The sequence below is a fragment of the Malaclemys terrapin genome, chromosome 9, assembly GCF_027887155.1.
Source record: "Malaclemys terrapin pileata isolate rMalTer1 chromosome 9, rMalTer1.hap1, whole genome shotgun sequence".
In the NCBI taxonomy this organism is placed as follows: Eukaryota; Metazoa; Chordata; order Testudines; family Emydidae; genus Malaclemys; species Malaclemys terrapin.
In genome coordinates, this window is record NC_071513.1 from 56,456,914 (window position 1) to 56,479,896 (window position 22,983).

Here is a 22,983-nt window from a genome sequence, read left to right on the forward strand (position 1 = left end):
TAAGTGGGCCATTTATACTTGGAGGGGAAAGGAAACTTGGTGGCTAAACAAATTACCCATGGAAACAAGAAATGAGCACCTACAAAACCTTGCCCTGGGCCTGGATGAGCCAGAGGAGCCTCCCTTACCAGTCCTGAGTGTTGGTGTGCCCCCTGCCTCAATGCAGAGCCCACAGGCTGGCCTTACCCTGCTTTTCTCCATTCCCTCGGAGCAGGAGAGCCAGCACAACCACCACCCCTGGAAAAGGGGGCAGAAGCTGGTGAGAAGCAGTTTCTTTTACTCTGTCTTCCAAGCACGAGGAGCCAGCATGGAGTCTGGCATTTTTGCAGTGGGGCTTCGGGAGCAGGGAATCCAACACACTGGCAGCCAGTTTCACTGCAGGTGTGCTGTGAAGCCAAGGGTGGATCTGCCCAGGAGATGGTGATGGCTCGGAACCTGTTGGGAAGGAAGGAGGGGCCTCAGTTGCTTGAACAAGCTTTGTGGCCTCGCATTTGCATTAGGGGTTGAATTTTCAAAACTGCTCAGGGTCAGATTTCCAAGTGCTCAGGATACACAGGCAGGGCCAGATTTTCCAGAGCCCGCCTCCCATTTAGGCACCTAAGTAAGAGCCAGTGCTCAGTGCTCAGTGCCCAGTAGTGCCAATGGGAGCTTATGGACAGCTTGCTTTTTTTTCAGAAGAGCTCTGCACCCAAATTGTCCCCCAAGGCTCTGTGCTTTTTTTTTTTTTTTTTTTTTGAGCATGTAGCTACCTGCTGTGGTGCTGACAGGGGAGGGGAGCTCTTCTGACTCTGGCTGTGAGTGCCAAAATCTTTTTTAGACCTCAGACCCTCCAACAGTTTTTTAGTATTTTTTCAGGCAGCTCTGCTAATAGCAGGCTACAAACAGAATCTTGTCTGATATCACTAGCAAGGGAGAAAGACTCCTTCCTGCAAGAGAGGACCCAAACTCTCAGAAATAAATGTTGGTCTTACCTTTGTCTGACCCTTATTTATTTATTTACAAAGCAAGGCCAGTGGAAAGAGTCTAGTTGCTCTTCAATTATGAATTTCAAACAAAACCACGTTTGATCTTTATTGCTCCTTACTGATGTATAAAGATAGCAACAACTTTTTTTTTTCATTTGAAGGAAAATTTTCTGGCGTTTTGTTTGTTTGTTTTGTTTTTTCCAGCCTGAGGAATGTGTGTCCTGGACATCCCTCTTTTCATGGGGGACTGTGGCAGTCTTTGGAAAGCTGGAACATGGCTGTTGCCAGAGTCTAAAACCTGAGCCACTGCTCTCTCAGCTCCCAGTCAAGGTGAACATGCAACCTCCTCATTTGAGCCTGGGAGAGCTAAAGAATTCGTTTCACCCTTCAGGGATGTCACCTTTCTATTTTCCAAAGATTTCTGAAGTCCCTCAGGAAAAAAAGGGATGTCAGGACTTGGTATTACAGAAACAGAAAGCACAATGCTAAAACATGGATGCTGTTTTTGTACATCATGAAGAGAGCAGTAAACAACACAATTTTGTGGCTGTTGCTTTGCAGTTGTCCTATCATAACATGGTGATATTTTAACTAACTATGGGGAGGCAGTAAATGTTGCAACCAGTTTCCATTATAAAGCTATATTTTAGCTCCTCCCCCTCCCCCACATGACTTTGGTTTGGAACATTTTGTTTAGCTGACAGTTGCCAGGTTTCATCTGAAGACAAAGGAAACTGTTTCAGGAAAGCCCTTGTTGTACTAAGTGAGGCAACTGTAAAATGGGGATAACCATGTTTACTCACTTCTCTAAAGTGCTTTGAGATCTCCAGATGAAAAAGCACTAGGTAACTGCAAAGCTAGGAACCTCATCTTTCAGATGGGATGACTGGCACAGCAAGGTTTAGTGAATTGGCTGGGAGGGACTGTGGCTATGGAGCCAAGCACTTTATTAGGTTTTGGCTATGGAGTCAAGCGCTTTTTACCCATAATCTGAGTTAAAACAGAGTGTGCCCCCATACTGGTGGCCAGTTTAGCAACAGTATCTCCGGAACATATGTATCTTTTCAGATATCCATTGAACAAAGCTTGGACTGCATGGGAACCCTTATTAATTTGTTTAGCACTACTCCCTCCTTTTATTGAATAATCTAGAAACCAATCCACCCCACTTAAGTAAGACTTTAAAAACTGCCTTCACTTACCTACACAAATTCAAAACTGAAAGATGTAAACAATGAACAAAAACCCGCAAGTGCTGAGAAATTCCAAGAACTCCAACCACTTTGTACCAGACCCTCGGCTGGTATGAACTAGTGTAGCTGCATTGAATTCTATGCTGGTTTATGCCAGTTGAAGAGATGGCCATTTGTTTAAGAAAACGGTTAAGGTTACAATATTTAAAAACAAGGAAATGAACAGTTAAGGGCTTCATCAATCTTACACTGTGTATGTAACAAACACACATTATTCTTATTATAGGCAGGGCTGGTACCACTCAGTCTTATTAAGTTTGCCCAACACTTCCCATTATAAAACCCTGTTTTCAATTTGACTTATAACTTTGCCAAATGTTAACTGTTTTGGCTGAAATGTTCTGTGCGGGATGTCTGCCTTAGGCTGAATGTTTTTGGAAATTTTCAGTTAAAATGATTCAGCTGTTTCCGAGAATGAGGATAGAGACAAATGCATATTTTGCAATGTTAAAAAAATTCTGACATTTTCTTTGCAAAGCTCTTGTGCCCCATGCTCCGGAGTAGGCCCATGAAAGTTGTCAAGGGATGGCCTTTGTGTCAGGGATGTGCCTTTTGCTATCCCAGTGAAAATTCACCAAAATGTGGCTAAGTTATACAACTTTGAAAAATCTCAGTTTGCACGTGCTCATTAGAGACTTGTTTGATTTTAGTAGTTAAATCTCCGAAAATTCCGTCCTCATTGAGCACAGCTTCTACATGTGATCAGAGTGTGCATGTGCCATCACCACAGAACAACTGAATATGCTCCAACCCCAGGCTACAGGGGCAAAGTAGGACTTTCTCTGTAATTGCTGCTCCAGGCCAGGATGGGTCCAGACACCAGAACTGGGTATTAGAGCAGGGAGGCTGTTTCTCCTGTGCTCTCAATGACATCCCTGCTGGGCCCAGGTAGTGTGGAGGAGCAGCTGCCTGAATTGAATGGAGAGGGGACAGGAACCAGACCTGGGGAGGCTGAGTTGGAGGGTTCATGAAATAGATTGGGAAAATTAGCCTGCGTGGAGGTGACTGAGATTGGAGGCTGGTGGGGGAGGGGGAGACACTGGGACTGGAAATTCATGGGGATCCTGGAACTGAGAGCCAGAGAGGGAAATCAGGTGTGGATACAGGGAATACTGAAATTGGATGAGGACCTGTGAGGGAGACAGGACTAGCTAGGCAAGGTGACAGAACCAATGAAGTGAGGGTAAGGAGATGAGGAGGGGGAAAGGAGATATCAGACAAGGAGCTGGAGTCGGGGAGGAGAACTGGGATTGTCTTGGTAAAGAGACTGGGACAGAGTGCCAGTGGCAGAGGGGGGGTGCACTGAGATTGGATAAGAAGCCTGGAGAGGGAGATTGAAACTGGGAGCCAGTGGAAATGGGGAATGTCAAACCATGGGTTGACTGGAGGATGGGGCAGGAGATAGAGACTGTGGTGTGAAGGATAGACTGGGAATGGCTGGGCGAGGAAATTGGGACTGGGATAAGAAACCCAAAGAGTAGAGAGTGGGATTGGCTTGGTGAGGAGAATAGGACTGGGATGAGGAGCTAGGAATGGGGAAGAGATCGGTCTGGGACAGGGAGAAGTTGTAAGTGATAGGGCAGAAGAGTCTCTGCCTACTAGAGAACGCTCCCCTCCAGAGCATGAAATCGAACCCAAGATCCCTGAGTCTCATTTTTCCTCTGCTGTTACAAATATCTGTGAAGCCCACTGGCAAAGTGTCCTTGGCCTCTCTAGTGCTGGTCCACATAGAAGGTAACAACCTACTATTGCTATCAGTTAGTCCATGAGTTCTGTGTGGGGGATCTAATGGTTGCAACTCTGCTGATGTCCCACGTGGGTGTTAATATGATGTCACATGATGGAATTTGTTTGTTCAGTTTGCTTTTTTTAAAACCTGAAAAATTGCAGAATGTTAAAAGATTATTAAGGTTGCAAAGTCAAGCACTCAACAATTAGGTTATACCAGATTTTTCTTCAAATGATGGTCACTATTGTATTCCACTGAGGATTATGCATTTGCACCAGGCTCCCAGAGTTGGAGAATTTGAAACTTCTGTTGGTCTGTTGGCCCATGCATGTGCCCTGCCTCATCTCATGCTCCCATCTGAGGTGAGAAAGGACAGGGCGGACTGACCACATCTCCAGTTCCTTCTCACCGCCACCTGGTACAGGTCAGAACTTTCAGTGTCCTCATCTCTGATGCACTTCTAAAAAAGATAGTTGTACATAGTTTTATGAGTTTTATAGTAGATTTACCAGTTTTATTTTTATCTTAGTTCTGATAGTTAATAGTTTTAGTGCTTGTTTTTAGATAAACTTTGGGGTTTTCACCCCTCCTCCCCCATATCTATGCAGGTACTGGGCTATGTGGAGGACTCCAGGCTTCAAAGTCTGAGCCTCCTTCCCGCGATTCTTCTCAATTAGCAACAACCACCAATGCTGCCTCTTCTGCCTGGGGGAAGCCCACATTGCGGTCATGTCTAGTATTTGCCAGTCCTTCCCCAGCCGCATCCGAGACGACCAGGCACTTCACCTCTGGAAGCATCTCATGGAGCTCGCCATGAGACCGCACTCGGACCCAGGCCAGGGAATTCCCCCGTTCATCAGCCTGATTCAGTGAAGAGCGCACCTCCCACTACCACATCTGACTCCAGTGCCAGCAGAACCATCTCCACAGACCCCAGAGGTGCCAGGGCTATGAACTGCCAAGCCTAGAGATGCCGGGCTCAGCACTGGCACAAATTAAGCACTGGGACTAAGCCTTCCTCCAAATCAAAGAAGATGGATGCTCCTTCCACCTGCTTGGCCCAAGGGGATGGAGTATGTGCTAAGTCTGATAGGCATGAGAAAAAGCCCCATAAGCAATGGGATCCAGTGGTTCCAGGCACTGATACAATGGTACTACCATCTCCGTCACCCCACAAAACACGGGACCCTCCTTTACCGGGAAAGACCCCAGCGCCGGTACCAATACTTGGGAGAGAGAGAGTGCCTCTCACATCGATCCAGAACAGTGGCTGAGCCTCAGGATGTATTTGCCTTCCAGATCCAGAGTCACCCCCTCCATAGGGTCCCTCCACTTCTAGAGAAATCATATCTCCACCAAGGGACATGCCTCTGATATGGGATCCCTCTCCCCCTACATGGATAAGCTACACTTTTCCACCAGCTCTGACGGTACTGCAATTGGAACTGGAATTCATCTTCTCCTCTTCCAATGAATCAGAACTGGAAGAGCCACCTTTTATCATACCATTCATAAACGCCATCACAGAGACCATCACATCCCTGGCAACATCAACCCCTCAGTCACCATGGAGCCATTGGTACCCCATTCTGTGGGGACTCCCACAACCTCCATCGGATCCAGCTTATTGGCCATATTGGGGACCCTGGACACAATATTACCCCTTGGAACCTGCCCAGGCGATGAGGAAACCATCACCTGCCTCCCCCTCGAGGGTACCAAGCAGATCCAGTGGTGGAGGGAGAACCTTTTAGCCTAGTCCCAGCAGTTCCACTAGAACTGGCAATATTCCCTTCCTCATCTCCAGATGAGGAGGTGACTACAGCATCCCCTCCCCCACCGGATGATTTCAGACAATTTCAGGAGCTGTTATGGAAAATTGCACGGGAACCCCAAATTTCTCCAGAAGAAATCCAAGACTGCCAGCACAAGCTGCTGGATATCTTCCAGACCTTGGGGCCAGTGAGAATTGTGTTACCAATTAATGAAGCCATTCTGGAGCCTGCCAGGACAGTGTGGGACACCCCTGCTACATGCACAGCTATCCCCAAGGGAGCAGAAAAATGCTATTATGTTCCTGCCAAAGGTTTTGAGTTTCTTTTTTCCCATGCACTTCCAAATTCCCTAATCGTCCAGGCTGTGACAGTATTTTCATCATCTAGGCTGCAATTCAGGATTGTGAATTATCAGGCATACTAGCCAAATTCAAGGAATTTACGGATAGCCATCCACAGCACAATAGTACTAATTTTCAGGCACTTATTGAAGAAGGGAAGTTTGTGGTAAGAACTGCCCTCCAATCTGCAGTAGGTGCAGCAGATACCTCCTCCAGGACCATGGCTACGGCCATAGTCACGTGTAGGGAGTCTTGGTGCCATTCTTCTGGTTTTCCTAGGGAGATACAGAACACTATTGAAGACCTCCCTTTCGACAAATTCCATCTTTTTAACCAGAAGACACATGAATTGCTCCATACACTAAAGGATTCCAGGGCCACTCTTCGCTCGTTGGGCATCTACACTCCTGCCCTGAAATGAACATTACAGTGCCAGTCATCCCCCAGATGCTACAGGTCTTATCAAGTATATTCACAGAGACCTTTTGAGCATCCAAGGAAATGTCAAAAAGCACAGAGGTCTCGCTGTCCAGCGCCCCCCCTTGCAGGCTTCAACATCAAAGATACAGCCTTCAGCCATGAGGTATTCCTGATGCAAGCCTGAGAGCTGCCAACCACTATGCCTACCACCTCATGACTCCTACTCCCTTTGGGGATCATTAGCACTCTATTCCCACACTTGGGGTATGTCTACACTATGGGATTAATCCGAATTTATATAATTTGAATTTTGGAAACAGATTGTATAAAGTCAAATGTGTGTGGCCACACTAAGCACATTAATTCGGCGGTGTGCGTCCATGTACTGGGGCTAGCGTCGATTTCCGGAGCGTTGCACTGTGGGTAGCTATCCCATAGCTATCCCATAGTTCCCGCAGTCTCCTCCACCCATTGGAATTCTGGGTTGAGATCCCAATGCCTGATAGGGCCAAAAACATTGTCGCGGGTGGTTCTGGGTACATCCTCCCCCCACTCCAGGGAAGCAACAGCAGACAACCGTTTCGCGCCTTTTTCCTGGGTGAACAGTGCAGACACCATACCACAGCAAGCATGGAGCCCGCTCAGCTCAAGACAGCAGTCATGAACATTGTAAACACCTCGCGAGTTATCGTGCAATTTATGCTGAACCAGAACCTGCAAAATGAGGTGGCGAGGAGTAGATTACGGCAGCACGGCGGCGAGAGTGATGAGGACGTGGACATGGAATTCTATCAAAACGCGGGCCCTGGTGCTTTGGAGATCATGCTGTTAATGGGACAGGTTATAGCCGTGGAACGCCGATTCTGGGCCCGGGAAACAAGCACAGACTGGTGGGACCGCATAGTGTTGCAGGTGTGGGACGATTACCAGTGGCTGCGAAACTTTCACATGCGTAAGGGCACTTTCTTGAAACTTTGTGACTTGCTTTCCCCTGCCCTGAAGCACCAGAATACCAAGATGACAGTAGCCCTCACAGTTGAGAAGCGAGTGGCGATAGCCCTGTGGAAGCTTGCAATGCCAGACAGCTACCGGTCAGTCAGGAATCAATTTGGAGTGGGCAAATCTACTGTGATGCAAGTAGCCAAAGCAATCACTGAGCTGCTGCTACAAAAGGTAGTGACTCTGGGAAATGTGCAGGTCATAGTGGATGGCTTTGCTGCAATGGGATTCCCAAACTGTGGTGGGGCGATAGATAGAACCCATATCCCTATCTTGGCACCAGAGCACCAGGGTACCCAGTACATAAACCGCAAGGGGTACTTTTCAGTGGTGCTGCAAGCACTTGTGGATCACAAGGGACGTTTCACCAACATCAATGTGGGCTGGCCGGGAAGGGTTCATGACGCTCGCGTCTTCAGGAACACTAATCTGTTTAAATGGCTGCAGCAAGGGACTTACTTCCCGGACCAGAAAATAACCGTTGGGGATGTTGAAATGCCTATAGTTATCCTTGGGGACCCAGCCTACCCCTTAATGCCATGGCTCATGAAGCCATACACAGGCAGCCTGGACAGGAGTCAGCAGCTGTACAACTACAGGCTGAGCAAGTGCAGAATGGTGGTAGAATGTGCATTTGGCCGTTTAAAAGGTTGCTGGCCCTCGTTACTGACTCGGTCAGACCTCAGCCAAACCAATATCCCCATTGTTATTGCTGCTTGCTGTGTGCTCCACAATCTCTGTGAGAGAAAGGGGGAGACCTTTATGGCGGGATGGGAGGCTGAGGCAAATCGCCTGGCTGCTGATTATGCGCAGCCAGACACCAGGGCAATTAGAAGATCACACCAGGAAGCGCTGTGCATCAGAGAAGCTTTGAAAACCAGTTTCATGACTGGCCAGGCTACCGTGTGAAAGTTCTGTTTGTTGAAAACCCGCCCCCTTGATTGACTCATTCCCTGTAAGCAAACCACCCTCCCCCCTTAAATCACAGCTTGCTTTTAAAGGAAATAAAGTCACTATCGTTTAAAAATCATGTATTCTTTATTAATTGATTATAAACATAGGGAGAGAACCGACAAGGTAACCTGGGTGAGGTTTGGGAGGAGGATAGGAGGGAAGTAAAAGGCCACTGAAAAAATTCAATATAATGACAGCCTTTTGGTTGGGCTGTCCACTGGGGTGGAGTGGGAGGGTGCATGGAGCCTCTCCCCCCCGCGTTCTTACACGTCTGGGTGAGGAGGCTATGGAACATGGTGAGGGGGGAGGGAGGTTATGCAGCGGCAGTCTGTTATCCTGCTGCCATTCCTGAAGCTCCACCAGACGCCGGAGCATGTCCGTTTGATCATGCAGCAGCCCCAGCATTGCAGCCTGCCACCTCTCATCTCGAGTGTCCCTCATGACCTCACGTTCACTGGCATCTTTCCTGTATTTAGATACCGTGTCCTTCCACTCATTCAAATGAGCTCTTTCATTGCGGGTGCATTCCATTATTTCCGAGAACATCTCGTCTCGTGTCCTCTTTCTCCGCCGCCTTATCTGAGATAGCCTTCGGGACGGAGGAGGGAGGCTTGAAAAATTTGCAGCTGCTGGAGGGAGGGATGAAAAAAAGGAGAGAAGTTTTTAAAATTATACATTTTATAGAACAATGCTTATACTCTTTCATGGTGAACAACACTATTCACATTACATAGCACGTGTGATTTCAGTTCAAGGTCGCATTTTCCATCTTAATATTGAGTGCCTGTGGCTTTGGTGTTAGAGATCACAGACGCAGGTCCGGGCAACAGAATTCGGCTTGCATGCGGCCATGGTAAGCCATTGTCTTTCGGCTTCTGCGCCCTCGTTTCCCACATACTAAGCAAAGCCCGTTGACTGCTGCGGTTTTCCTGTTAACCTTCAGCAGCAGAAAACAACTAACCCCCCCCCCCACCGTGTGGCTGGTATCAGGGAAGATCCTTGCTAGCCAAATGTGAAAAGCTCAGGGCCAATTTCTCTCCCCCCCCCCTTGGCTAACTGCAGGGAAGGATTTCTTTTCAGCCACAGGCAAACAGCCCAGTAGGAAAGGCCACCTCTGTCCCCTTAATTAAAGTCCCATATTTCAACCAGGTTACCATGAGCGATATCACTCTCCTGAGGATTACACAGTGAGATAAAGAACAGATGTTGCTTGAATGCCAGCAAACACCAGGACCATACGCTGCCAGGCTTTGTCATGCAATGATACCAGATTACTTGCTACTAGCATGGTGTGGTAAAGTGTCCTACCATGGAGGACAGAATAAGGCTGCACTGCCCAGAAATCTTGTGGCAAGGCTTTTGGAGTACCTCCAGGAGAGCTTCATGGAGATGTCCCTGGAGGATTTCCGCTCCATCCCCAGACATGTTAACAGACTTTTCCAGTAGCTGTACTGGCCGCGAATGCATCCCAAGTCCTCAGGGCAAAGTAATCATTAAAAAACGCTTGCTTTTAAAACAAGTTTTATATTTTAAAAGGTAAACTCACATGAGGTCCCTTCCATTGGGTCATGGTCTTGGATACTGGCTTGAGAGGCTTGGGAGGGTACTTCAGTCAGGCTGAGAAAAAGATCCTGGGTGTTGGGGAGAACGGAGTGCTGTGTGCTCTCCGCAAGCTTGTCCTCCTCCTTCTCTTCTCTGTCCGCAGAATCCTCAGGTGTAGCTGATGAGATTACTCCCGCCTCGGAATCCATGGTCAGGGGTGGGGTAGTGGTGGCGGCCCCCCCTAGAACTGCATGCAGCTCGGCATAGAAGCGGCATGTCCGCGGCTCTGACCCGGAGCGACCGTTTGCCTCCTTTGTTTTTTGATAGGCTTGTCTGAGCTCCTTGACTTTCACGCGGCACTGATCTGAGTCCCTATTGTGGCCTCTCTCCATCATGCCCTTGGAGATTTTTTCAAAAGTTTCGTCATTTCGTCTTTTCGAATGAAGTTCTGCTAGCACTGAATTCTCTCCCCATATAGCGATCAGATCCAGTACCTCCCATACGGTCCATGCTGGTGCTCTTTTTCGATTATCGGCCTGCATGGTTACCTGTGCTGATGAGCTATCTGTGGTCACCTGTGCTCTCCACGCTGGGCAAACAGGAAATAAAATTCAAATGTTCACGGGGCTTTTCCTGTCTACCTGGCCAGTGCATCCGAGTTCAAATTGCTGTCCAGAGCGGTCACAATGGTGCACTGTGGGATAGCTCCCGGAAGCCAATACCATCGAATTGCGGCCACACTAACCCTAATTCGAAATGACAAGATCGATTTTGGCGCTACTCCGCTCGTTGGGGTGGAGTACAGAAATCGATTTTAAGAGCCCTTTATTTTGAAATAAATGGCTTCGTTGTGTGGATGGGTGCAGGGTTAATTCGATTTAACGCTGCTAAATCCGAATTAAAGTCATAGTGTAGACCAGGCCTTGGAGTGCAATAACAATGGACAGAGACAAACCTGGGAATTCAGATCTGGCAAACTGGGTCCCATTGTCAGTTACATTTTTCTGGAATGTCAAAGCAAGAAAAGAAACCTCTTAGCTCTTCTATGACCTGTTCACCTAGGCATGAAAAGTAAATTTCTGCAATTCTAAAAAATAGTCAGTGGCTTCCAGATAGCTATGTCCCTTTTTTCACACAAGTATGGGGGAGTTCTTTTAAAGACCTGTTGCTAAAACTGTGGATACAAGAGGTCTTTTGGTATCTTTCTGGACATTCAGTAAATTTCAGTGAAAGATGAGGTAAATACACCCTGTCACTGCTGGTTCAAAATAAATCAACATCTGGTTCCCTGCCATGTGACAGTGGTAATGAATCACAGCATAGTGGAGCCCTGGCTGGGCATCTTGGTGCTGCCACAATAATTATAATTCATTAAAATAAAGAAATTAGAATTCTTTCTAAAACTTTTGTCTGTCTTTGTGCTTCTCTGAAGAGTGCCTTCCTAGAACTTTCCCCATCCCCATTCCTACTATGGACTTACAGCAACAGTACACATATCCTTAGAATTATAAGCAGAAGTAAAGGAATTTAAATGAACACAAAAGGATCGGACTTATACAACTTTCTCATTCTAAATCCTTTTGTAGAGAAATAGGCCATAGCCCATGCTGTACCCTGGTCTGACTGCCTGGGAGCATAGGACACCCAGGAGAGAAAATTGTCTTGGATTTTCTGGCTACAGATCTATAAAGAAATCAAAGAATACTGTAATTTCTGCCATGTATGCCAGCTGGTGGCTCCCAAACATACCCTTCTCCCTCTTCATTCAGTGAATATTCCATTCAGCTGGATTGGGCTTGATGTGATAGGACCTTTAGAAATAAGGGTACATCTACATGCAATTAGACACTCACCCATGCCAGCTGACTCGGGCTCACGGGGGTAAGGCTACGGGGCTGTTTAATTGCATTGTTGATGTTCGGGCTCGGGCTGCAGCCTGAGCTCTGGGACCCTCCTCCCATGCAAAGTCCCAGAGCCTGGGCTCCAGCGTGAGCCCAAATGTCTACATTTCTGTTAAACAGCCCCTTAACCTGAGCCCCACAATCCTGAGTTAGCTGGCATGGGTCAGCTGTAGGTTTTTAATTGCAGTGTAGATGTACCCGGAGCGCCAACAGGTGTGGTTATATGTTGGTCAGAGTTGACTCTGCCACATAATATGCAGAGGCCATTTTTTTGTACTCCTTCGCAGCACAATTTGTCACCAGTCAGCTGCTTCGTGTTCTATTAAGTGGATACCCAAGATAATGTTAACAGATAATGGCACTAGCTTTATGTCCCAGCAGCTACAAGCAATGTGTTCCCTCCAGAATGTTAAAGTCCAGATCCTCAGCTGGTGTAAGTTCCCCTATTTCCATAGACTACAGTAAAATCATTGAAGTAACACCAATGTACACCAGCCAAGGATTTGGTACAACATCAGTCTGTCATCCTCGAATGCTCATTTAAGCCATTTGTTTGAATAAGACTCCCAAGGGAATGCTGCACAAATTCATGACCACAAAAGCCTGTAAGTGGGACAAGTTACTCCCAGATTTGTTGTTTGCAGTCCAAGAGGTCCCACAACCCTCTACAGGATTTTCCTTTTAAATTATTGTACGGAATAAAACCCTATGAGCTTCTGGAGCCCCTACAGGGGTCCCAGTGAGAGCAAGGGACCAACTCAGGGAATGTGGTCCAATATGTCCTTAATTTGGTGGATGTCTGGACATTGTCGGGATATTTGCTTATAAAATTATTCTCAAAACCAGGATTAGAATAAAAACAGGTGTATCACCTGTTGTGTGTTACCAAACACAGAAAGTAAGCTCCTGGCAAAGTAGCTGGGACCATCTAAACCCAATGGGGATGGTAGACTGTGGAAGTGGATTAGCTAGGAAAGAAAAAACAGAGAACTGATGTTTGCTCATCCTGTGGAGCAGGTACTGGACGTAGGCTCCCATTTCCAGGCACATGATTCAGTACTATTATAAATTATACTGTTCAGAGCATCCATCAAGCCAGCACCCAGATGTCATAAGCCAGAATCATCGGTGTGAGTCTCTTCAAAGTAACGTAGTTAGACATTGGCTGCTCCTCATGCCAGAGACAGCAAAGTGAGAGCTGTGGAAAAAGTAAATAAAAAGGATGACTCATTAAGGTCTCTTTATAAAACCATTTTTGTAATAGCTGCTCCAAAATGCCTGAGTTTATTACCTAAGGTCACCCTATGATACTTCTTTTAGATGGAGAGAAACAAGGTGATTTGCTTTTTCCAAATAAGGAATAAAAGTTAAGCTTTTCTAAAAATAATAGTCTACAATTTGAATTAGAATTAGTCTTGCTCCACCGCTTCATCAGCTCACAAGGCAGAGGCATCATAAACCTCTTAACACCATTTCCATATTGGCCTGTGCTTAGAGCATATGTTTTTAGCCCAGCAGGGGCTGACTGATGCAGGTTTACACATCACATTTCAGCTTTGAAGCTCTTAAAATAAGAACTATTGGGGAAGGTGATATATTTAGCTACTTTTGCAGTGTGTCTAACTTTAGCACTCGTGGTAGTGGTGGTGGGTACCTCCTTTCCCACAATACCCCTGGCCTATTACAAGCCAAGGACAGATTGTCTGTCATGTAGCCAGCAGGGGAATAGATTCTGTTGTAGATCATGTTTCTCGATAAAGTATTGCAAGAAGGCATCAGGAGATACTGGTAGTGCTGAGGGATAGTTTAAATGTCAGTAAAAAAAACGGGGGGGGGGGGGGGGGGGCTTTGGCTTCAGGATTCAGATACTATGCTAGGATGCTTTCCCTGTGAGGAAAGAGAAGAGTTAGTATGTTTCTACATGAAATCAGTTGCAACTCCTTGCCTGTGAAAAGCAAAAATAAGAAAGTGACCCATTGGGGCTGACGTGATCTCCTGCAAAGACTCTGTACCACAGCTGGAAAGCAAAAAGGTTGCTCAGGAACTTAACAAGATGATGATCAAGGAAAACTCTCTGCGAAGAGACCCAGACTTAAGAGGAGAGCTTGCTTTCCTTGCAAGGGGCTGTGATTTTGTTCTTCCATCTCGGATCAAGAAGAGGCAGAAGTCATTCCAGCAGGCCCAGGTTTGAAGTCTTGGGTTTCTTTTCTTTTTGTATTACTTCGTGTCTTTTTATTGGATCAGGGAATGCAACTGTGTTCCCTCTAGGCTTCTCTATTTGCAGAAAGTTATTTGCAGCCAGATACCAACAGGTTTATAAATAGACCATCCAGGCTTAGAGTGCAGAGTTAAAATGTCTTATTCGTAAACAAGGAGAAACAGCTTATTATTATTTTTTTTTTTTAGGATGAGGACCACAACTTCACGGGTATAGGGAGAAATAGATAAAGACGATGAAAACTTTGTTGCACTGTTTTTAAGAGAAGCACCATTGGTGGGTGGGTGTCCCATCGGGCTGCTCTGAGTGCCTGGATGGTTAGTATTTTGCTTTATATGCCATGCTCAGTGACCCAAACCTCTGCTCTGTTGTGTAGGCTTTGTGCTGCTCTGTTGACACAAATCTGCCCTGAAGCCAGCATAGCTGGTCTTGGGAGGATCACACCAGCAGAGAGTGCTCCTCTGTGCCACCTCCAAAGCTGGCTTGTGACTTTTATAAACTGTGCATCTACGTGGATTGCCAGGGACTTCAGTGATTCAACTTTATTGATAGGGTCAGCAGCAAACACGTGTTTGGATTGATTCTTCTTCGTCCCTGAAATCTGTTCTGTTGGTTGATTAACCAATGACCATGTCATAGCAGGATGCACCTTATTTGTACTTAGACATCTACCCTGGAGTTTTGGGTTGAGAACATGGACAAGAAAATGAAGTGGAGCAAGTGCTTGCTTCATCTGTTTCTTCACTGCCTATAATGTAAGCTTGTCCTTAAATATTTCTCTGTGTTTCCTGAAGTACCTTCCAAATGTCTTGACAGCATAACAATATTACAGCTATCCATTTGCACTTTGTCCAAGCCAATGGAAATATTCAGTCTGTTCTTCTAAATTTCTCTTCATCCCTATGTTTACTACATAGGCAGTGACAACACAATCTGTTTTGTCACAATTATCTTCACAAATTCTCATCCAGTTGTGCTAGTTCTTAACAAATTACTCAAAATAATTAGCTTCTGAATGCCATTAGGGACCTTGAGGTAGAATAAACTATGATCTGGCTTGCTATCTTAAGCACAACTTATGAAAAATGGTTATTATGGAAGTATTTTACAGTTTCAACAATATTTTCCTTTATTCCTGGAGAATCTGGCTTTAGCTAAAAGATGCATCAAGTGACCACTCCAGCCACATGTAACAAATTATAGATTTATTTCATTATCACCTTGTGTCAAAATCTTCCTCACATTTGGCATGTTTGTAGATCCATTTGTCACTAAGCTGTGTATATGACACTTGAATTTGCATTTATAATTTGTTATAGATTATAGCTGCTTCTTCTGTCAATTACTGAGCAGTGTGGACGTAGCCTGATAGGTAACTGGGGAATCATCCTCTAATGGGGATTTTGGGGGGGGGGTGTCCTGCGCAGGGATCTGTTCTGGGCCCCGTACTATTCAATATCTTTATCAATGATCTGTAAGAATACCAAATCATTACTGGTAAAGTTTGTAGATGATGCACAAATTGGTGGAGTGGTAAATGATAAGGACAAGTCAGTTCTACAGAGCAATCTAGATTGCATGGTAAGCCGTGAACAACATTCATTTTCAAACAGCTAAATGCAGGGTTATAGGTCTAGAAAGCCAGAATTTAGGTCATGCTTATATAGTGAAAGACTGGATTTTGGAAAACAATGACTCTGAAATGGACTTAGCAGTTATGGTGAGTAACTGTCTGGACATCAGCTCCCAGTGTAATGTGGTGGTTAAGTGAGTAAATGCAATCCTTGGATGTATGAGCAGGAGAGTATCCGGTTGAAGCAGGGAGGTGTTTTTACCCTTGTATATGGCCTTAATAAGACCATTCCTGGGATACTATGTCCATTCCTGGTGTCCTCACTTCAAAGATGTTGAAAAATTGTAGAGGGTTTGGAGAAGAGCTACAAATGATTCAAGGTCTGGAAAACCAGCCTGACAGTGAGAGACTAAAGACGCTCAATCTACTTATCAGAGGGGTAGCCGTGAATCTGTAAAAAGCAACAGAGGGTCCTGTGGCACCTTTTAAGACTAACAGAAGTATTGGGAGCATAAGCTTTCGTGGGTAAGAACCTCACTTCTCTTGCATCTGAAGAAGTGAGGTTCTTACCCACGAAAGCTTATGCTCCCAATACTTCTGTTAATCTTAAAAGGTGCCACAGGACCCTCTGTCAATCTACTTAGTTTATTCAAGAGATGGCTAAGAGGTGACTAGGTCGTGGTCTACAAGTCCCTACATGGAAGAAGATTTCTGATAGCAGAAAGCTCTTTAATTTTGCAGACAAAGCCAGAACAAAATCCAAGATTCCAAAGGCTGGAAGCTGAAGCTAGACAAATTCAGCCTAGAAATAAGGTTCATATTTTTAACAGGGTAATTAACCACTGGGAATAACTTTCCTAGGGGGGTGGTGGATTCTCTGTCACAGGAAATATTTAAATTGAGATTATATGTCTCTTTCTAAGGACTATGCTTTGCTCAACTGGAATGTATAGGTTTGATGCAGAGAAATCTTGGTGAAGTTGTATGGCCTGTGCTAGGCAGGAGGTGAGACCCCTTCTGGCCTCAAAATCTAAGGATCCATATGTAATTTGTTTCTGTCTTAAGATCCTTCCTGACTTCAGGAGAAAGAATTATTTGTGGAGGGCTGATTAGCAGATTACACATTTAATTTTGTGTTGCAAATGCAAAATGTGGCATTTGTATGTGTCGTGATACTTGTGAGAAGTGAAGTAACTTAGCTTGATGTCTCTTGTTTCATTAATTATCTGATTTCTAAGGCTGTGGCCTGGGGAACTGGCCCTTGGCTTCACCAGTGAGTCAGGATGCCATGCTACCACAGTAGCAGTGGGATAAAGGAAGATTGAGAGTCGTATATTCCAAGGCCAGAAGGGACCATTGTGATCATCTAGTCTGACCTCCTGTATAAGACAGGCCAGAGAACTTCCCTGAAATAATTCCTATGGCATATCTTTTTAAAAAACATCCAATCTTGATTTAAAAATTGTCCATGGGGGAGAATCCCCCACCATTCTTTGTAAATTGTTCCAATGGTTAATTACTCTCACTATTCAAAATTTACATCTTATTTCCAGTGTGAATATGTCTAGCTTCAACTTCCAGCAATTGGATCATGTTATTCCTTTCTCTGCTAGATTGAAGAGCCAATTATCAAATATTTGTGCCCCGTGTATGTACTTGTAGACTGTAATCTTCTATAGACTGAATCCCTTCTCTTTGTTAAGATAAATAGATTGAGTCTATCACCAAAAGGCATGTTTTCTAATCCTTTAGTCATTCTCTTGACTCTTTTCTGAACCCTCTCCAATTTTTATCCTCCTCCTTGAATTGTGGACACACTATTACAGTGGTCGCATCAGTTCCAAATGCAGAGGTAAAATTAACCCCTCTACTCCTACTCGAGATTCCCCTGTTTATACATCCAAGGATTGCATTAGCCCTTTTGGGCACAACGTTGATCTGGGAGTTCATGTTCAGCTGATTATTCACTATGACCTCCAAATCTTTCTCAGCATTACTGCTTCCCAGGATAGAGTCCTCCATTATGTAAGTATGGCCTATATTCCTTGTTCTTAGATGTACACATTTAGCTGTATTGAAATGCATATTATTTGCTTGTGCCCAGCTTACCAAATGATCCAGATTGCTCTGTGTAAGTGGCCTATCTTTTTCATTATTTACCACTCCCTCATTGTTGTGTCGTTATCAATGATGATTTTGTTTTCTTCCAGGTCATAGATTAAAATGGTAAGTAGTGTAGTGTTGGCTGCGTCTTCACTACCCGCCTGAATCGGCGGGTAGTAATCGATCTCTCGGGGATTGAATTATCGCGTCTCGTCAGGACGCGACAATCAATCCCTGAATCGACGCTTGTACTCCACCAGCGCAGGTAGGAGTAAGCGCCGTCGACGGAGGAGCTGCAGAGGTCGATTTGCCGCCATCCTCACAGCAGGGTAAGTCGGCTCGGACACATCGAATTCATCTGCGTATCTTAAATCGACCCCCCCCCCAGTGAAGACGTAGCCTTGTGTAGTGCCAAGAACAAATCCCTGAGGGCTCACACTAGAAACATATCCACTTGATAATGATTCGTCATTTACAATTACCTTTTAAAACATATCAGACAGCTTTTAATTTATTTAATATGCGCCGTGTTAATTTAATATTGCTTTGTTTTTTTAATCAAAATGTTGTGCAGTACCAATTCAAATGCCTTACAGAAGACTTTAGTATATTACATCTACAATGTTACCTTTATCAACCACATTTGTAATCTCATCAAAAAAAGATATCAAGTTAGCTTTACAGGATCTATTTTCCATAAACCTGTGTTGATTGACATTAATTATATTACCCTTCTTTAATTCTTTATAAATAGAGTCCCATATCAGCCTCTCAATTATCTTGCCAGGGGTCTGTGCAATACTGACAGGTCTGTAACTGTGTATGTATGTCATCCCATTTACGCTTTTCAAATATTGGCACATTAGTTTTCTAGCAGTCTTCTGGAACTTTCCCAGTGTTCCAAGATCTATTAAAAAACAACATTAATAGTCCAGAAAGCTCCTTAGCCAGCCCTTTCAAAACTCTTGGATGCAAATTATCCAGACCTGCTAAGTTAAAAAATGTCTAACTTTAGTAACTGCAGTTTAACAACCTCTTGAGATACTAGTGGAATGGAAGGCTTGTTATCATATGATATAACTACAGATGCTCCCCGGATTATGCAAACCTGACTTACGCAAATCCACACTTACGGAAAAAGTTCCATAAGCATTTTTTTTTTGCGCGTAATTGTTGGGTATACATTCCCGACTTACGCAAAATTCAACTTACGCAAGGCGTTCTGTAACGGAACACTTGCATAAGTCGGGGAGCATCTGTATGTCATTCTACACACACAAACACACACACACACACACTATAGAACAGAAATATTTATTGAACACTTCTGCCTTTTCTGCATTATTATTAATAATTCTATCATTTAATGGACCAATATCATTGTCAGGATTCATTTTGTTTCTAATATCTTTAAATAACTCCTTATTGACCTTAACTCTGCTCGCCATAGATTTCTCCTTGTGTCCCTTGGCTTCCCTTATCAATGTTCTACAATTCCTAGCTTCTGAATTATATTCATTGCTATCAACTTGCCCTTTCTTCCATTTTTTATATTTAAGTTTTTTATAGCTGCCAGTTCGGCTGCCTTCCTCGATTGTGGCTTTTTGGGTATCTAGTGTAAGGTATTCTTAAACAATTCCCAATTATCATTCATATTTTTCTGATTAAACACTTCCTGCTAGCTGATTTGGCTCATAGTTGTTTTCAGCTTTTTTAAATCGCCCTTTTCAAAGCACTGTGACAATGTGGCTTGCACCTTTACGGCCTAGAGGCCTGGAGTCAGCCAACCGTGGTTACTAAGTAGACACACCTGAGAGGGATCAGATGATTCCCCTATAAAAGAGCAGCTGGGAGCTCCAACGAGAGAAAGAAGGGACTACAGAGCTTTCTAGGCAGGGAGGCCTAAGAGAGACTTTGAAGAGCTAGAAAGAAGGAATTACAAAGCTCTCCATTTGGGAGAGACTCTGAGCAAGCCTGAGGCCTTACAGAAGGAGCTGCTGCTGGAGACTTTTTGTTTTGGGACTTTTAAAGTTTTGCCTGGGCTCCGAAGTAAGAGCCTGTAAACTGTTGTTCAAACACTTTTCTAGAAGGCTCCACTAAAGAGAGCTATGTTGATGTAGAATAGAGTGTTTGGCTCCTCTTTGTGGCCTCTTAAATTGAACTCATTGTTATCTCACTGAGAGGGAAACTGAGGCAGGCCAGTGCAGAGCGACCTTCAGCCATGAGGGGGTGCTCAGGAGGTGGCTCCCAGACTACAAGCAACAAGTGTGTGTGTATTACTGATCTGGACTTTGTTCTATTTGCACATTATAAATGTCATCAAGTCATGATCACTTGTACTGAAACTACCAGTCATTTTTAGTTCTGTGATCAGTTCCTCTTTATCTGTTATGACTAGGTCTAATATAGAAATTCCCCCTGGTTTTGAGTTAGGAAATTATCATCTATAATTTTTGAAATTCCAAGGATGTTTTAGTACTAGCAGCAGGAGACCTTCAGCACATGTCACTCAGATTGAAGTCCCGTATGATCATGAAGCTTTTTCCCCCTACACATTGTAGATAGGTGTTTAGGAGCCACTCATCCTGTTTCCTAGTGTGGTTTGGTGGTATGTAGCAGACACCAACTAATACCACATGTTATGCTTTATGTTAGGACATTGATCCATAAGCACTCAGGGTCATTTTCTTCTGAGTTATCAGACACTTGGAAACAGGCAATGTCAGTTTTGATGTAGAGAGCCTCTCTCCCTCCCTCTTTGCCCTCTTGATCCTTCCTAGATTATGGCAATAGATTTTAACATTCCAATTGTGTGAATCATCCCACCAGGTTTCAATAATACCAGCGAGGTCAAATTTATGCTCATAAATGAGCAATTCCAATTCCAATTGTTACCCAGGAAGCTAACATTGATATACAGGTAATTAAAGAATTTCCTCATGTCCTTTGGTTCCTTGATTAATTTTTGTTTTCAGCATCTTGATTCTGGGCTAAATTAGTGCTCACATCTTCTGTCTTTATTCTTCCCCCTTTGTAATTGGTTTAACACCCTCCTGACTACTCTAGCCAGCTAGTTCCCAAGGAGATTCTGCTCACACTGAGAGCATCAAAACTATACTGCTTCCTCTTCCCATAGAAGATGGAGCAATGTTCCACAAAACCAAAACCTTCCACCCTAAACCACTTACCTAGCCAGAGGTTCACTTCCAGAATCTTCTGCCTTCTGTCTTCCTTTGCTTGCACGACAGGAAGTATCCCAGAGAAGATTGGTTGGACATTCTTCTTTAGCACGCTTCTAAAATTCCCTATTCTCTGTGAGAGATCCTGAAAGGCAGTGTCATTAGTGCCAATATGAACCGTCACCAGTTGATCCTTGCCTGTTGATTTCCAAAGCCTATCTAATCTTGGAGTGACGACTTGTGTCTTGGCATTGGGATGGCAGCACACTGTCCTGTTGTCCGCTTGTCCTTTGCAGGGCCGGCTCCAGGCACCAGCGCAAGAAGCAGGTGCTTGGGGCGGCCAATGGAAAGGGGCGGCATGTCCTGGCCTTCGGCGGCAATTCGGCAGCGGGTCCCTCAGTCCCTCTCGGAGGGAAGCAGCGCGGTAGAGCAGCCGCCGAAGTGCCGCCGATTGCGGCTTTGTTTTTTTTTTTTTTCCCTCTTTGCTGCTTAGGGCGGCAAAAAAGCTGGAGCCAGCCCTGGTCCTTTGCAGAATGTTTTAGATTCTTCTGAGTCCTGAATCCCAAACAAGGATCGTTTGTCTTCCTTAGATTGTTGGAGAACTCCGTATGGGCAAGCCTGTTTTTCTTATAGGTTGGGCCGAGCTGTGAGCTACACATATGTCCCATACATCTCTCTGTTCTGATCTTGAGAGGTGGCTTCCACAATTTTCATGTTGAAGACTTGATATTGATTGGAAAATTCTAGCTGTGTGAAATTCCTCCTGGACTACTTCTCTGTGACAATCACAGCCTGTCCATCCTCCTCTGTCTCCAGCTTTGTAGGCTGTCGCCATGATCTCTTGCCTCTGATTATAAACTGCCAGGTCTCCTCTCTGACTTCTTCTCTCTGTGACTTTTTGGTGGTCAGCTCCATTCTTTCTTGAACCTGGAGGACCAATATTTCCTGAGCCTGGCTGTCTAAGAACACCTCAGTATCTCTGATTCTCAGGAGTGTCTCTTCTTGCTCATCCAATCCAAGAATCTTTCCCTCCAGCACAGCCACTTAACTTGTACTTTATGCACAGAAGTCCCTTCTCACTTCAGGCAGGAAAGAAAACATGGCACATCCATTGCAGGTCACCCCCACTGTTCCATTGCTGGCCACCTTGAAATTGCACATAGACCTGAACCTGAAAGGAAAGCCTCTCTTGCTCCCTCTCCAGACCCCCTTTGAAACTTCCCTGTTAGCTGCCTCTGTTCATGGCTCTCAAGCTTGCCTGGCAAGTGACTTTTTACACCAAGTCTCCCTGCTTAGATCAGCTCAGCTCCACCCCTCGCCACCAGGGAGCCATTAACCCAGGGGATGGCAACCTTTGGCACGTGGCTCGCCAGGGTAAGCACCCTGGCGAACCGGGCCGGTTTGTTTACCTGCCATGTCCACAGGTTCGGCCGATCGCGGCTCCCACTGGCCGCAGTTTGCAGTCCCAGGCCAATGGGGGTTGCAGGAAGTGGCGTGGGCCAAGGGATGTGCTCGCCGCCGCTTCCCGCCGCCCCCATTGGCCTGGAGCAGCGAATCGCGGCCAGTGGGAGCCGTGATTGGCCAAACCTATGGATGCGGCAGGTAAACAAACCGACCCAGCCGCCAAGGTGCTTACCCTGGTGAACCGCGTGCCAAAGGTTGCTGTTCCCTGCATTAACCACTCTGAGACTTCAAACTGCAGGACTGATCAAACTCCAAAGTCCAGAGTCTCTCAGCCATTTCTAAGGCACCACCGAGAGACATGTCTCAGCTGCTCACTACAGTAGATTACATGAAAATCTCAGCTTTCATTTAAAAAAAAAAGATTCAGTTTCTAGCCCTCATGATTGTGGAAGAAGCTTGAAAAGGTGAAGTGAATGTGTACGAAAGCTGAGAAAACAGAAGGCAAAGAAGAGAACCCAGCATGTATAATTTTTAAATCTCATTACTTTTAAGGAGGACTGTCAAGCGATTAAAAAAATTAATTGCTGTTAAACAATAATAGAATATCATTTATTTAAATAGTTTTTG

The 22,983-nt window shown here is 45.0% G+C and overlaps 1 protein-coding gene across 5 annotated transcripts in view; it reads left to right on the forward strand.

Moving 5' to 3' along the window:
- The window catches only part of PPP2R3A (protein phosphatase 2 regulatory subunit B''alpha), a 173,994-nt gene that overhangs the window by 46,636 nt on the left and 104,375 nt on the right, over window positions 1–22,983 (forward strand). The window contains exon 1 of one of the 5 annotated variants that reach the window (XM_054039290.1): window positions 13,742–14,064. The exons of the other annotated variants lie outside the window; for them this stretch is intronic. Within the exon in view, the coding sequence (XP_053895265.1) occupies window positions 13,933–14,064 (132 nt within the window). The 5' untranslated portion in view covers window positions 13,742–13,932. Of the gene's footprint in view, window positions 1–13,741; window positions 14,065–22,983 lie in introns of those variants that run through there. 5 annotated transcript variants of the gene reach the window in all.